Source organism: Oncorhynchus gorbuscha, linkage group LGY (assembly GCF_021184085.1).
Source record: "Oncorhynchus gorbuscha isolate QuinsamMale2020 ecotype Even-year linkage group LGY, OgorEven_v1.0, whole genome shotgun sequence".
NCBI lineage: Eukaryota > Metazoa > Chordata > Actinopteri > Salmoniformes > Salmonidae > Oncorhynchus > Oncorhynchus gorbuscha.
Window position 1 is genome coordinate 672,799 of NC_060199.1, and position 17,172 is coordinate 689,970.

General features: G+C 42.4%; 1 protein-coding gene across 3 annotated transcripts in view; it reads right to left on the bottom strand.

Moving 5' to 3' along the window:
• Positions 1–3,496: 3,496 nt before the first annotated feature.
• LOC124016661 (pro-neuregulin-1, membrane-bound isoform-like) overlaps positions 3,497–17,172 on the bottom strand; it is a 98,747-nt gene continuing 85,071 nt past the window's right edge. For 2 of the 3 annotated variants that reach the window (XM_046332202.1, XM_046332204.1), the window contains 5 exons: positions 16,436–16,538; positions 16,074–16,200; positions 9,123–9,220; positions 6,763–6,963; positions 3,497–5,072 (listed from right to left, as the gene is read on the bottom strand). In XM_046332202.1, the coding sequence (XP_046188158.1) occupies positions 4,367–5,072; positions 6,763–6,963; positions 9,123–9,220; positions 16,074–16,200; positions 16,436–16,538 (1,235 nt within the window). In that variant the 3' untranslated portion in view covers positions 3,497–4,366. The remainder of the gene's footprint in view (positions 5,073–6,762; positions 6,964–9,122; positions 9,221–16,073; positions 16,201–16,435; positions 16,539–17,172) is intronic. The other variant, XM_046332203.1, reaches the window with a different exon arrangement.

Sequence of the window (17,172 nt, forward strand, 5' to 3'; positions counted from 1 at the left end):
CCCGCTGCTCTCCCCTCCGTTGGATGATCGAAAACCGGGCGTGATCTTCGTAATTGTCCAACGTCAGTCCTTCTTATCTCCAGATTAGGGTTGGCACAGACTAGTGCTTTTCCAGTCAGACAAGACATGAGGGCGCTCACTCTCTCGCGTGCTGAAGGGGCTGGCTGAACAGCTGCCAGGTAGAGCTCCAGCTGGAGAAGGAAACCCTGGCACCCGGGAGCCGTACCATCATATGCTCCCGGGAGTGAGAGTCGAATCCCACTTTATTCTAATGATGTAGGAAGTGTAGATCTCTGGGTTGGTTGTTGTGGGAGCTGGGAGTGTGTTGAAGGGGGGAGTGGAAAACCCTCTCTCTCCCATCGGTCCATCGTTTGCAGCATGCGATCCATCCAGGCTGTACCGAGACTCTGTAACATGGTCGCCTGCTGCTGAACACGCTCCTCCATTGGGAGAGGAGGGCTGGCTGTACCTGCTGACTCCATAATATTGGTGCATTACTCTGTGAGGCCGTTGGTCAAATTGAATAAATGCAGAGTCAGGCACAGGACACAGTTCTGAGTAATAATCCAAGATTTACTCAATAAATGTTAAGATTCCAACAAGGAACATGTACAATAAGCTAAAGCATGAACAACGAGAACCCACATGACAAACAATAACGCACAAAACAGAGAAGGAAATCAGAGGGTTAAATAATGAACATAATTAATGGAATGGAAACCAGGTGTGTAAATAATCAAGACAAAACAAACATGAAACATGGATCGGTGGTGTCTAGAAAGCCGGTGACGTCAACCGCCGAACACCGCCTGAAGAAGGAGAGGGACCAACTTCGGCCGAAGTCGTGACAGAAATATATAAAACGCTGATTAAAATATGTCATCTGTAAAAAATAATAATAATAAGGACCACAAAATAAATAAACACTAAATAAATAATATAAATAAATATATATCTGTTGATACATTTCAGATTGGGCCATCATCATTACAAATGTATAATTTAGGGGGGGAAAGCCTTCATAACATAGTGTCATGCTAATGCTGGCGACAAGCAGATTGAACTGTCGATTATTATGAGGAAATTACCATTTGGAAATAATGAATCTTCACGGGTTGGTGATGTGATCATGTAGTAAAGAAAATCTGTCTAGTTACCTATTCATTATAGTGATACATTATTGGTGACAGTCTTCGGCAGGCCATGAATACTCATTCAACCCATACCTCATGTGGTTCCTGTCTAGCATGACTCCTAAATGTATCCTTGGAATATAACATACATATTATATAATAAAATATGTTAATGTTGATGATATTACACAGAGATAAGTCGGACAGCTGAAAACAAATGTATACTGTATTCACACAAAATAACAGATAGGATAATGTAACATCCAAAATGTTTAAATTATCCAAAATGTTTAGGAGGACAAAAATGCAGAAATTGACTAGCATACTAAAACACAATTGAAACAAATGAAAAAGCTTTCGCTATGTACCTTATTGGTGCTTTATCATTGATCCCCAGAATGCACTACCCACAGATGTGTTGTTGAAAGACTGAGTCATATATTCAATCATTCATTCAGTACATATCTCTACAATTTGGACTTGCAAGTCATGAGATGTGGCTATAGTGAGAGCATCGTACAGAGTATTGCTTAACCAGAGAATACTAAATACATCTATTACATAGAACGCAATACACAGAATAATGGCAAGGATGTACATAGTGCATTTAGTAAATGTCCCAAGATACTAACCGTTACTGAATTTACACAATTATTTTTATTTTATTTGATTAAATTCTTCTAAACTCAGCAAAAAAATAAATGTCCCTTTTTCAGGACCCTGTCTTTCAAAGATAATTCGTAAAAATCCAAATAACTTCACAGATCTTCATTGTAAAGGGTTTAAACACTGTTTCCCATGCTTGTTCAATGAACCATAAACAATTAATGAACATGCACCTGTGGAACGGTCGTAGACACTAACAGCTTACAGCTGACACTATAAAGAGACCTTTCTACTGACTCTGAAAAACACAAAAAGAAAGATGCCCAGGGTCCCTGCTCATCTGTGTGAACATGCCTTAGGTATGCTACAAGGAGGCATGAGGACTGCAGATGTGGCCAGGGCAATAAATTGCAATGTCCGTACTGTGAGACGCCTAAGACAACGCTACAGGGAGACAGGATGACAGGATGGCAACTGAGATCCTTTATAGCAAAGACACAACCATCTAAACTCACATGACAAATAACATATCTTAGGAACATTACACAAAGCAAGATTTTACTTTAGAGAGGAGTATCCCATAGCCAGACAGCATTGGCTATAAACTATCATTCTGTTTGCCCTCTTAGACTAAGTTCTTAGCTCGTTCTTGGTACCACTTAGTACCAAAACATTACCTCATCCAATGGCATATATCAATTGTCAATTGTAGATACTCCCATATCAAACACACTCCCTCCTGGACAAGAGGTCATATACTAAATCAAGATGAGGGCAACCTCAGAGGGGACGTGTAATAGTTACAGACACATTCCCATAAGAAGACAAGCCTGATCTCTCCTCTCTGGGCCCCTAGTGACTAAGCCCTAGCAGAGAAGCGATAACTGCAAACTGCCAACAGTATTATCCAAAATAAGACATCCTAATGACAAATATCTCACATAAGCATTATTATATAAATAAAACATGTTATTTATCAATGTTACCTAACTAATTCTGATTCTGCTACCACACCATGTGTAACAACACCTGCACAGGGTCGGTACATTCGAACATCACACCTGCGGGACAAGTACAGGATGGCAACAACAACTGCCCAAGTTACACCAGGAATGCACAATCTCTCCATCAGTGCTCAGACTGTCCACAATCGGCTGAGAGAGGCTGGACTGAGAGCTTGCAGGCCTGTTGTACGGCAGGTCCTCACCAGACATCACCGGCAACAACGTCGCCTATGGGCACAAACCCACTGTCGCTGGACCAGACCGGACTGGCAAAAAGTGCTCTTGACTGACGAGTAGCAGTTTTGTCTCACCAGGGGGGATGGTCAGATTTGTGTTTATCGTCAAAGGAAGCCTGTACACTGGAGCGTGATCGATTTGGAGGGGCAGGATCCGACATGGTCTGGGGTGGTGTGTCACAGCATCATCGGACTGAGCTTGTTGTCATTGCAGGCAATATCAACGCTGTGCATTACAGGGAAGACATCCTCCTCCCTCATGGGGTACCCTTCCTGCAGGCTCACCCTGACATGTCCCTCCTCAATCCCATTGAGCACGTTTAGGACCTGTTGGATCGGAGGGTGAGGGCTTAGGGTATTCCCCCCTAGAAATGTCCGGGAACCTGCAGGTGCCTTGGTGGAAGAGTGGGGTAACATTTCACAGCAAGAACGGGCAAATCTGGTGCAGTCCATGAGGAGGCGATGCACTGCAGTACTTAATGCAGCTGGTGGCCACACCAGATACTGACTGTTACTTTTGATTTTGACCCCTCTTTGTTCAGGGACACATTATTCCATTTCTGTTAGTCACATGCCTGTGGAACTTGTTCAGTTTATGTCTGTTGTTGAATCTTGTTATGTTCATACAAATATTTAATTATGTTAATCAGATTACACATTCAATATTCTTCCCAGGTGATTGACTTGGTAATTAATTTGTTATTGGCTAACAGGCCAAGAAAAGCATAAAAAAATACGAATACATTTTTATTTTACCATTTGAGTCAACCAAAAGTGAGTGTGGAAATCTTGAAATAGTGTATAATATTTTGGTGCTGTGTTAGGTGAACACTAAATACTTTGTTGTATGCACCTCTGTAAGTAGACTATGACTGCATTCATGTAAATGGGGAGAAATGACATGCACTTGAACACATAAGCAACACCGCAGATTCAGTAGAATAACATTGTATTGAGCTTACAGTGAGTAGTTCATACAGGTCATTATAGGTAATGCATAGTGCTGGTGGATTCTTTTGTTTTAAGGATCAGGTTGAAACGCCAACAGCGAGAAGAAAGTTATGAATATATGGACCAGAGTCATGATGCCCTTAAGCACATCAAATGGAAATGAAAGGCACCATTAATATTTTTCTCCATTGAAATACTCTGAACCGTTGGTATATAGTAGTGTATATGGCACTTTCTCTCATGACATGAGCTTGTTTGTACACATTTCTATTTATTTATAAAATACTTTATTCACTACTTCACTAAAATAAACGTTGTCTTTCTTTCTTTTTTTGTGCAAATATTTAATTTATAGAAAATAAAAGTTTAGTAGTGACTATTATTTATTTTTGAAGTATTTGAAGTATTTTTCTAAGCGATATTTACTTTTTTGACATTATACAGCAATTGGATCTTGGTTGGCGATGATGCTGGATAACCTGGCTTGCAGGTCATCCTGTGGGGAGAGTCGGCGTGCTGGGTAAGTTCTGCAGCTGTCTGTGAGTGGCTCCACACCTGCAGCCATGTAATCCTGTAAACTCAGGAAGGGCGTGTCCTCTCCCACGCGATAGTCCTCCTCCGTGTCGCTCTCCGAGCTGCTCCTCGCCGTACTGCTGACTCGGTCGTTGGACTCCGTTTTGTGGCCCGCCGTGTGGCCAATGGGCTTTGTGCTATTGGCACAGCGGCCATTGTTGTTGTTTGTGAGTTTTTTAGGGAGGCTTTGCGGGGGAACGGTTGGTACCACAACCGTGGCGGCGATCGCCTCGCACTCCTGCGTTGTCTCGTAGCTGTCGTTCTCGACAATCCTTAGCGGGCTGGGCGGGGGGCTGTGGGCCTTATGGCCATAGTTGTAGTGGGCACAGTTCCTTTTGGACTGGCTGTGGTGGTGGTCGGGGCGCGGCGGCTTGTCACGGGGCCACAGCGTGGTGGTGAACAGCAGGGGGTCCTCCTCTTCGCCAGTGGGGCTGACTGCCACCGAGGGGACTGAGGTGGCCAGGCTGGACTGTGGGGCCGAGATCTCAGAAGGAGGGGAGGGCGTGGTCACGGGAGAGAGCATCTCCACAGGAGACAGGCGTGTTGGGGTCGTCATTGCTGATGCATACCTGACAGACAGGACCAAAAGAGAAGCCACTATCGATTAGGAACATAAAAGTGAGAACACACAACTGTATGCATGGACACCACTTATTAGGGACACATGCTTTTTAGCTAAAATAACTAAATCCATAGCATTACATTTTGTTCCCTATAGGTACAGTCAAATCCTCAAGTGCACATCCGATGAGCGTAGGCTCCTTTACTGAAGTGCAGTGCAATTCACCAGTCTCCATTAAAATACTTTATTTTTTACATTCCTCTACTCTTGTTCAGGATACACATTCATTCCCGATCCATTTCATCAAGCAGGTATAGAACTGTATAGGCCTTTCTCTTAGTATGTGTGGGGAGGACAGGAGCATTTGTCTCCGTCTGCCCCAGCCAGTCCTTAGAGTTATGTGCACAGATGGGTTCTCTCTGACTCAGTGTGGCCTGTGACCTTTGCTGCACAGCTCGACTGACAACACGGTTACACCTGCGCTCATCAGCACCACATTGGTTTACTAATGAGGATTTATGAAGTCCTCATTGTCCATTAGGTTTGATCTAGGAGGGACTGTTTGTGAAGTCTAAATATAGGTGTCATGTGTCATCTCCGGCCTCTTAGTCACCAGGCTGCTCATTATGGCGCACAACTGTCACCAGCGTTACTCGCACCTGCACATCATCAGACTCAGCTGGACTTCATCACCTTCCTGATTATCTTCCCTACATATTTCACTCCCTTTGGTTCCCTCCCCAGGTGTTATTGTTTCTGTTTCCTGTCTGTGCATTGTTCCTGGTTCAAATCAAAATCAAATCAAATGTATTTATAAAGCCCTTCGTACATCAGCTGAGATGTCAAAGTGCTGTACAGAAACCCAGCCTAAAACCCCACACAGCAAGCAATGCAGGTGTAGAAGCACGGTGGCTAGGAAAAACTCCCTAGAAAGGCCAAAACCTAGGAAGAAACCTAGAGAGGAACCAGGCTCTGAGGGGTGGCCAGTCCTCTTCTGGCTGTGCCGGGTGGAGATTATAACAGAACATGGCCAAGATGTTCAAATGTTCATAAATAACCAGCATGGTCAAATAATATAATAATCACAGTAGTTGTCGAGGGTGCAGCAAATCAGTACCTCAGGAGTAAATTTCAGTTGGCTTTTCATAGCCGATCATTAAGAGTATCTCTACTACTTCTGTTGTCTCTAGAGAGTTGAAAACAGCAGGTCTGGGACAGGTAGCACGTCCGGTGAACAGGTCAGGATTCCATAGCCGCAGGCAGGCACATTAGTTTCTTGTTTTACATTATGTTGTGTTTATTTATTAAAACACTCCCTGAACTTGCTTCCAAACTCTCAGTGCACATCGTTACAATAGGACAGCTCATAGGAAACCTTTAATAATTAAAAAATAACTATTTAATTCAGAAGAAAGAAAATGATAGCATGGCAATGGAAATACCACAAATCGTGGATTAAATCTTGGTTTACTGTATATTTATAAATAAAGTGCCATGATATATAAAATGAATGTTATTCCCTAAACATAATATACCTTATTCTTAAATGGATATCTCTATTTAACTCCGTGTCTGCCACTTCTTAATGACCTATCAGTAGTCACAAACTCTCAATTAGTTGTATGGACTGAAGGGAGGTTATTGTGTGTAAAGCAGCACGTAGCACCATTAGCTACATTAGGGCATCTTTCTCCTACCTGTCTCTGAACGGCGAGTCCCTGGAGGAGTCTGGCGTGTCTCGGGTGTTCTTTAGGTAGACACTCAGGTCTCTGGCGCCGCCCGTGGCATCCAAACGACCCCGGTGGATAGGCGTGGCGTGCCGGCTGTTCTCCATTGATGACATCACCAAGACAGAGCAGCTGTGAGAGAAGGCACTCTCGCTTCGGCAGTTGCTCCAGCTGAGGGGAGACAGAGGAGAATGAAGAGGGTAGACAGAAGAGGGGAATTAATTGCTTCTCTTAAATGGTGCATAACACTGGCTGCTTCAGACACTGATGTAAGCTGTAAACACGTTAAAACATATCTATTGCAAACCTGGGTTCAAATACTTTTAGAAATAATTTCAAATACTTCAGCTGGGCTTGATTGAGCTTGCCCGGCTTAATGGACCAATAGAATAGTCCCAAATCTGCTAAAACTGCCGTTCTTACACTCCAAGCAGGCTAGAACAAAACCACAAAAGTATTTAATGGATTAAAATAACACTTAAAGTAGTATCAGTGGGCTTTGTGATGAATGAGCCATCTGATTCAATGAATGAAGGAGCAGAGCTGGCTTTTTTCCCCAAAATGTCATTTAAGGTGCCACAAAGCTTTTTACTATCATTCTTTATATTGTTTCATGGTGTAGTTTCTTTAAATTTTTATTTAGTTTCGTCACAAGTACGTTTGCCAGTCAGTTGGGCTGCCAGACTTAATTGCCATACCTTTTGCCTCATCCCCCTCAACCATACCATTTTTCAATTCCTCATCAATTCAAGGGGATTTAACAGTTTTTACTGTCATTTCCTTAATGTGTGCAGCTTATTAGTAACTGGAATAAGTAGTTTCATAAATGTGTCACGTGCAGCGTCTGGTTGCTCCTCATTACACACCACAGACCAGCAGCGTCTGGTTGCTCCTCATTACACACCACAGACCAGCAGCGTCTGTTTGCTCCTCATTACACACCACAGACCAGCAGCGTCTGTTTGCTCCTCATTACACACCACAGACCAGCAGCGTCTGGTTGCTCCTCATTACACACCACAGACCAGCAGCGTCTGGTTGCTCCTCATTACACACCACAGACCAGCAGCGTCTGGTTGCTCCTCATTACACACCACAGACCAGCAAATATTCTTTACACCATCAACATATGAATCACTAAAAAACATATTTTATCAACTCTTATACACTATATTAGGCCCCGCCTTTGGAACTTTGGTTTTCCTAGATATTGCTATTATATTGTGATCACTCCATCCGATGGATCTGGATACTGCTTTGGAGCAAATTTCTGCAGCATTAGTGAAGATGTGGTCAATACATGTTGATGATTTAATTCCTGTGCTGTTTGTAACGACCCTGGTAGGTTGACTGACAGCCTGATCCAGGTTACAGGCACTGGTTACAGTTAGATTTTTTTCCCAGAGTGGGCAGCTTGATGAAAGCCAGTCAATATTTAAATCACCCAGAAAATATACGTCTCTGTTGATATCACATCAAGCATTCACACATCAAGCATTTCACACATGTTATCCAGATACTGACTGTTAGCACTTGGTGGTCTATAGCAGCTTCCCACCAGAATGGGCTTTAGGGGAGGCAGATGAACCTGTAGCCATATTACTTCAACAGTATTTAACATTAGATCGTCTCTAAGCGTTACAGGAATGTGGTTCTGAATATAGACCACCTCTGTTGGCATTTCTGTCTTTTCTGTAGATGTTATAACCATGTTTTGCTACCACTGTATCATCAAAGGTATTATCTAAGTGAGTTTCAGAGATCGAATATGAATGTAATCTGTTACAAGCAAGTTATTGACTTCATGAACCTTGTTTCTCAGGCTACATAAGTTAAAAGTTTAAATTCTGCATAATGGCACAGCATTTCATAAGCTGTACTGTGGGAAATTGATATGTTGATATCCTTCAGTTTGATACCATATGACTGGTTTCACGTCTCCATCGATTATAAGGTAAAATATATCTAAAACAAGTGTCATTTATATATACAACTCCCTTATCAAAACGGATTACTCATTTACCTAGCTCTTATCAAGTTGTAAATTACCGTGCATGGAGAATGGTGTATTTATATCGGAAAGCATAAAGTAGGTGCTATTTCCACTTGGAACCGGTAGATTGACTAGATGTTATTCATGGTTTCCTCGCGTGTAAAGGTGGTGGAATTCTAAGGGCATTAAGTGAAGGACAGAATACGGCGTATCTGTAGACACACTCTCTTTATTCAATTTCAAGCGCTATTGCTTCATCTCTTTTTAAAAGCGAACGACTTTCACAGATGGGAGGAGAGGAAGGAAAGAGGAAAGCTGTCGTGTAGGATTGGGTTACCTTTGACTGGAGGTGTGGGTGACCGTTGTCGATTGATGCACTGATGATGTGTACTGGCTCGTGGAGAAAGACATTTCCGTTTCCTTCACGAGTAGATGCTGTGTGGGCAATGCATTTTTAGACACAAATTGCTATAAGAAGGGAAACGGAAAACAATCAAGAGAAGCATCAATAGTAAAGGCCATGAAATCACGTTCACATTATGAAACGTGCCTGTAGCTCTATGTACTCTGAAACAAGTCAACAAAATATATATACAGTGCCTTAAGAAAGTATTCAAACCCTTTTTGACTTTTTCCACATTTTGTTGTTTTATAGCCTGAATTTAAAATGGAATAAATTGAGATTGTGTCACTGGCCTAAACACACACAACAGCCCATAATGTCAATGTTGAATATTTTTTTTCGAAAGGAAGGAAACCTCTCAGGGATTTCACTATGAGGCCAGTGGTCACTTTAAAACAGTTACAGAGTTTAATGGCGGTGATAGGAGAAAACTGAGGATGGATCAACAACATTATAGTTACTCCAAAATACTAACCTAAATGACAGGATGAAAAGGAAGCCTGTACAGAATAAAAATATTCCAAAACATGCATCCTGTTTGCAATAAGGCACTAAAGTTAAACTGCAATAAATGTGGCATAGAAATTAACTTTATGTCCTGAATACAAAGCGTTATGTTTAGGGCAAATCCAACACAAACATCATTGACTACCACTGCATCATGTTATGGGTATGCTTGTCATCGACAAGGACTAGGGAGTTTTTTAAGGATAAAACTAAACGGAATAGGGCTAAGCACAGGCACAATTCTAGTGGAAAACCTGGTACAGTCTGCTTTCCAACAGACACTGGGAGATAAATTCACCTTTCAGCAGGACAATAACCTAAAACACAAGGCCAAATGTACACTGGAGTTGCATTCCAAGATGACATTGAATGTTCCTGAGTGGCCTAGTTACAATTTTGACTGAAATCTATGGCAAGACTTGAAAATGGCCGTCTAGACATAATCAACAACCAACTTGACAGAGCATGTAGAATTTAAAAGAATAATAATGTACCAATATTGTACAATACATGTGTGCAAATATTGTTATCCACAGCTCTGACAAATTGAAAACCATAGTCATTGGCGACTCCATTACCCGCAGTTGTAGACTTAAAACGAATCATCCAGCGATCATACACTGTTTACCAGGGGGCAGGGCTACTGACATTAAGGCTAATCTGAAGATGTGCTGGTTAAAGATAAAACTGGCGAGTGTAGAGAGTAGAGGGATATTGTTATCCACCTCGGCACCAACAATGTTAGGATGAAACAGTCAAAGGTCACCAAGCATCACCGTGTAAATCAGCTAGAAAGATGTGTCGGCATTGAGTAATTGTCTCTGGCCCCCTCCCAGTTAGGGGGAGTGATGAGCTCTACAGCAGTCTCACAACCCAATCGCTGGTTGAAAACTGTTTTCTGCCCCTCCCAAAAGATAGAATTTGTAGATAATTGGCCCTCTTTCTGGGACTCACCCACAAACAGGACCAAGCCTGGCCTGTTGAGGAGTGACGGACTCCTGGCTGTTAGCCAGCCTGCCAGCTTAGTGGAGTCTGCCACTAGCACAGTCACTGTAGTCAGCTCAGCTATCCTATTGAGACCTTATCTGTGCCTCGACCTAGGTTGGGCAAAACTAAACATGGCGGTGTTCGCCTTAGTAATCTCACTAGAATAAAGACCTCCTCCATTCCTGCCATTATTGAAAGAGATTGTGATACCTCACATCTCAAAATAGGGCTACTTAATGTTAGATCCCTCACTTACAAGGCAGTTATAGTCAATGAACTAATCACTGATCATAATCTTGATGTGATTGGCTTGACTGAAACATGGTTTAAGCCTGATGAATATACTGTGTTAATTGAGGCCTCACCTCCTGGATACACTAGTGACCATATCCCCCGCACATCCCGCAAAAAATTGAGCTTCTGGTCATGAAATCTATGCAGCCTACTCAAACATTTTTTATAGGTACAGCTAAGAAGCCACCTGGGGCATATACAGCGTTCCTCACTGAGTTCCCTGAATTCCTATCGGACCTTGTAGTCATAGCACATGATATTCTAATTTTTGGTGACTTTAATATTCACATGGAAAAGTCCACAGACCCACTCCAAATGGCTTTCGGAGTCATCATCAACTCAAAATATCTCCGGACCTACTCACTGCCACAGTCATACTCTGGACTTAGTTTTGTCCCATGGAATAAATGTTGTGGATCTTAATGTTTTTCCTCATAATCCTGGACTATCGGACCACTATTTTATTACGTTTGCAATCACAGCAAATCATCTGCTCAGACCCCAAACAAGGATCATCAAAAGTTGTGATATAAATTCACAGACAACCCACAGATTCTTTGATGCCCTTCCAGACTCCCTAGTCGCAAGAAGTTAACCACCTACCCACGGACGTCAGAGGACAAAAACCAATTAACCACCTACCCACGGACGTCAGAGGACAAAAACCAATTAACCACCTACCCACGGACGTCAGAGGACAAAAACCAATTAACCACCTACCCACGGACGTCAGAGGACAAAAACCAATTAACCACCTACCCACGGACGTCAAAGGACAAAAATCAATTAACCACCTACCCACGGACGTCAGAGGACAAAAACCAATTAACCACCTACCCACGGACGTCAGAGGACAAAAACCAATTAACCACCTACCCACGGACGTCAGAGGACAAAAACCAATTAACCACCTACCCACGGACGTCAGAGGACAAAAATCAGTTAACCACCTACCCACGGACGTCAAAGGACAAAAATCAATTAACCACCTACCCACGGACGTCAGAGGACAAAAACCAATTAACCACCTACCCACGGACGTCAGAGGACAAAAACCAATTAACCAATTAACCACCTACCCACGGACGTCAGAGGACAAAAACCAATTAACCAATTAACCACCTACCCACGGACGTCAGAGGACAAAAACCAATTAACCACCTACCCACGGACGTCAGAGGACAAAAACCAATTAACCACCTACCCACGGACGTCAGAGGACAAAAACCAATTAACCACCTACCCACGGACGTCAGAGGACAAAAATCATTTAACCACCTACCCATGGACGTCAGAGGACAAAAATCAGTTAACCACCTACCCACGGACGTCAAAGGACAAAAATCAATTAACCACCTACCCACGGACGTCAGAGGACAAAAACCAATTAACCACCTACCCACGGACGTCAGAGGACAAAAACCAATTAACCACCTACCCACGGACGTCAAAGGACAAAAATCAATTAACCACCTACCCACGGACGTCAGAGGACAAAAACCAATTAACCACCTACCCACGGACGTCAGAGGACAAAAACCAATTAACCACCTACCCACGGACGTCAGAGGACAAAAATCATTTAACCACCTACCCACGGACGTCAGAGGACAAAAATCAGTTAACCACCTACCCACGGACGTCAAAGGACAAAAATCAATTAACCACCTACCCACGGACGTCAGAGGACAAAAACCAATTAACCACCTACCCACGGACGTCAGAGGACAAAAACCAATTAACCAATTAACCACCTACCCACGGACGTCAGAGGACAAAAACCAATTAACCAATTAACCACCTACCCACGGACGTCAGAGGACAAAAACCAATTAACCACCTACCCACGGACGTCAGAGGACAACAATCATTTAACCACCTACCCACGGACGTCAGAGGACAAAAATCAGTTAACCACCTACCCACGGACGTCAAAGGACAAAAATCAATTAACCACCTACCCACGGACGTCAGAGGACAAAAACCAATTAACCACCTACCCACGGACGTCAGAGGACAAAAACCAATTAACCACCTACCCACGGACGTCAAAGGACAAAAATCAATTAACCACCTACCCACGGACGTCAGAGGACAAAAACCAATTAACCACCTACCCACGGACGTCAGAGGACAAAAACCAATTAACCACCTACCCACGGACGTCAGAGGACAAAAACCAATTAACCACCTACCCACGGACGTCAGAGGACAAAAACCAATTAACCACCTACCCACGGACGTCAGAGGACAAAAATCATTTAACCACCTACCCACGGACGTCAGAGGACAAAAATCAATTAACCACCTACCCACGGACGTCAGAGGACAAAAACCAATTAACCACCTACCCACGGACGTCAGAGGACAAAAATCAGTTAACCACCTACCCACGGACGTCAAAGGACAAAAATCAATTAACCACCTACCCACGGACGTCAGAGGACAAAAACCAATTAACCACCTACCCACGGACGTCAGAGGACAAAAACCAATTAACCAATTAACCACCTACCCACGGACGTCAGAGGACAAAAATCAATTAACCACCTACCCACGGACGTCAAAGGACAAAAATCAATTAACCACCTACCCACGGACGTCAGAGGACAAAAATCAGTTAACCACCTAACTGAGGAACTCAATTTAACTTGCGCAATACCCTAGATGCAGTCGCACCCCTAAAAACAAAAAAACATTGTTATAAGAAACTAGCTCCCTGGTATACAGAAAATACCCGAACTCTGAAGCAAGCTACAGAAAATTGGAATGGAAATGGCGCCACACCAAACTGGAAGTTTCCGAAGAGCCCTCACTGCTGCTCGATCATCCTATTTTTCCAAATTTATCGAGGAAAATAAGAACAATCCAAAATGTATTTTTGATACTGTCGCAAAGCTAACTAAAAAGCAGCATTCCCCAAGAGAGGATGGCTTTCACTTCGGCAGTAATCAGCAGTAATAAATTCATGAACTTCTTTGAGGAAAAGATCATGATTATTAATTAAGCAAATTACGGACTTCTCTTTCAATCAAGACAACGCTCAGTTGTCTTGAGTCTGCAACAACTCTGCCAGGACCTAGGATCAAGGGAGACACTCAAGTGTTTTAGTACTATATCTCTTGACTCAATGATGAAAATAATCATGGCCTCTAAACTTTCAAGCTGCATACTGGACCCTATTCCAACTAAACTACTGAAAGAGCTACTTCCTGTGCTTGGCCCTCCTATGTTGAACATAATAAACGACTCTCTATCCACTGGATGTGTACCAAACTCACTAAAAGTGGCAGTAATAAAGCCTCTCTTGAAAAAGCCAAACCTTGACCAGGAAAATATAAAAAAAAACTATTGGCCGATATCGAATCTTCCATTCCTCTCCAAATTTTTTGAAAAAGCTGTTGCGCAGCAACTCACTGCCTTCCTGAAGAAAAACAATGTATACGAAATGCTTCAATCTGGTTTTAGACCCGATCATAGCACTGAGACTGCACTTGTAAAGGTGATAAATTACCTTTTAATGGCGTCAGACCGAGGCTCTGCATCTGTCCTCGTGCTCCTAGACCTTAGTGCTGCTTTTGATACCATCGATCACACACATTCTTTTGGAGAGATTGGAAACCCAAATTGGTCTACATGGAAAAGTTATGGTCTGTTTTAGATCTTATCTGTCGGAAAGATATCAGTTTGTCTCTGTGAATGGTTTGTCCTCTGACAAATCAACTGTAAATGTCGGTGTTCCTCAAGGTTCCGTTTTAGGACCACTATTGTTCTCACTATATATTTTACCTCTTGGGGGATGTCATTCAAAAACATAATGTTAACTTTCACTGCTATGTGGATGACACACAGCTGTACATTTCAATGAAACATGGTGAAGCCCCAAAATTGCCCTCCCTAGAAGCCTGTGTTTCAGACATAAGGAAGTGGATGGCTACAAACTTTCTACTTTTACTCGGACAAAACAGAGATGCTAGTTTTAGGTCCCAAGAAACAGAGATCTTCTGTTGAATCTGACAATTAATCTTGATGGTTGTACAGTCGTCTTAAATAAAACTGTGAAGGACCTCAGCGTTACATTGAACCCTGATCTCTCTTTTGACAAACATATCAAGGACAGCTTTTTTCCGTCTACGTAACATTGCAAAAATCTGAAAATTTCTGTCCAAAAATTATGCTGAAAAATGTATCCATGCTTTTGTCACTTCTAGGTTAGACTACTGCAATGCTCTACTTTCCGGCTACCTGGATATAGGACTAAATAAACTTCAGTTAGTGCTAAATACGGCTGCTAGAATCCTGACTCGAACCCAAATATTTGATCATATTACTCCAGTGCTAGCCTCCCTACACTGGTTTCCTGTTAAGGCAAGGGCTGATTTCAAGATTTTACTGCTAACCTACAAAGCATTACATGGGCTTCCTCCTACCTAATCTCTCTGATTTCGTCCTGCCGTACATACCTACACGTACGCTACAGTCACAAGACGCAGGCCTACTAATTGTCCCTAGAATTTCTAAGCAAACAGCTGGAGGCTGGGCTTTCTCCTATAGACCTCCATTTTTATGGAATGGTCTGCCTACCAATGTGAGAGATGCAGACTCGGTCTCTACCTTTAAGTCTTTATTGAAGTCTCATCTCTTCAGTAGGTCCTATGATTGAGCGTAGTCTGGCCCAGGAGTGTGAAGGTGAATGGAAAGGCACTGGAGCAACAGACCGCCCTTGCTGTCTCTGCCTGGCCGGTTTCCCCTCTCTCCACTGGGATTCTCTGCCTCTAACCCTATTACAGGGGTTGAGACAATGGCTTACTGGTGCTCTTCCATGCCGTCCCTAGGAGGGGTGCGTCACTTGAGTGGGTTGAGTCAATGACGTGGTCTTCCTGTCTGGGTTTTCTTCGACTTTGACAGAGTGTTTTGTATAGCTCATTGACAAGAAAAGACAATTAAATCCATTTTAATCCCAATTTGTAACACAACAAAATGTGGAAAAAGTCTTGGGCTGTGAATACTTTCTGAAATCAATGAATATTTGAAAGTTAGCGAGAGAGTTGCTTAGTCACCATTATAAGATGTAAGCTAGCTACGTGAGTGACTTACATTGACAAACTGGACGTTTTCAAGTGAAGGGTTATAAATCGGAGGTCCATTAGCCATACTTGCCATGGTGTTTCTCTCATTTCGTAGGCTCTGCCTCAGAAGACCATGGAGCTTTTTCCTCTGATTTCTGTGCACGTAAAGACAAACTGCATTGTGAGACTGACCAGCCATTTAGCCAATCCAAAAACCAGAGGGATGACTGATTTTGTCAAAGGTTAACATCAGAGGTTGTGATCGACCGAAACAAATATTTAAATGTTCAAATGTGCAGGCTATTACCTCAGAGAAAACTACAAATTACATAATAAGGATACTAGTAAATAATGATTTTGAGTTTAGCATAAAAATGTGACGTGAATTACTTTGTTTTGCAGTAGGCAACCACACACATGATTCCAACCACTAGGAGTGCAATGCAGATTCCTGTTATTGTTAATACACGTTTCTGATACAGCTCCTCAGCTTCTGGAAAAGAGGACAACGCATTCTTAAAACTCCACAACATGCAGGCCTTACTGTTACACAAACCAAACTCTAATTGGAAATCCCAAGGGAAACGAACAAACGTGTTTTAGGTTATGTATTAGGGCTATACATTCACAGAAACAAACAAACGTGTTTTAGGTTATGTATTAGGGCTATACATTCACAGAAACAAACAAACGTGTTTTAGGTTATGTATTAGAAACAAACAAACGTGTTTTAGGTTATGTATTAGGGTTATATATTCACAGAAACAAAGAAATGTGTTTTAGGTTATGTATTAGGGCTATACAGTCATAGAAACAAAGAAACGTGTTTTAGGTTATGTATTAGGGTTATATATTCACAGAAACAAACAAACCGAGGCAAAACGTTTTAGAGGAATCACGTTGGCATTATTCATGGCATTTCTTTCTGCAATGTTAAACAATGTTTGTCTACTGAACGTGGCCCAGATATAACATTGTATAGTGGCTGTCGACCGAGACAGAGGAAATCGAATACATTGATCTGAGGAGGTAGTTCTGCTGAATCCAGTCGGAAAGCGAGGAAGTGTTAGTTCAAGGTCGGGCTCAGTAATCATGACTAGGCAAACCACAGAAAATGCATTTTCCAC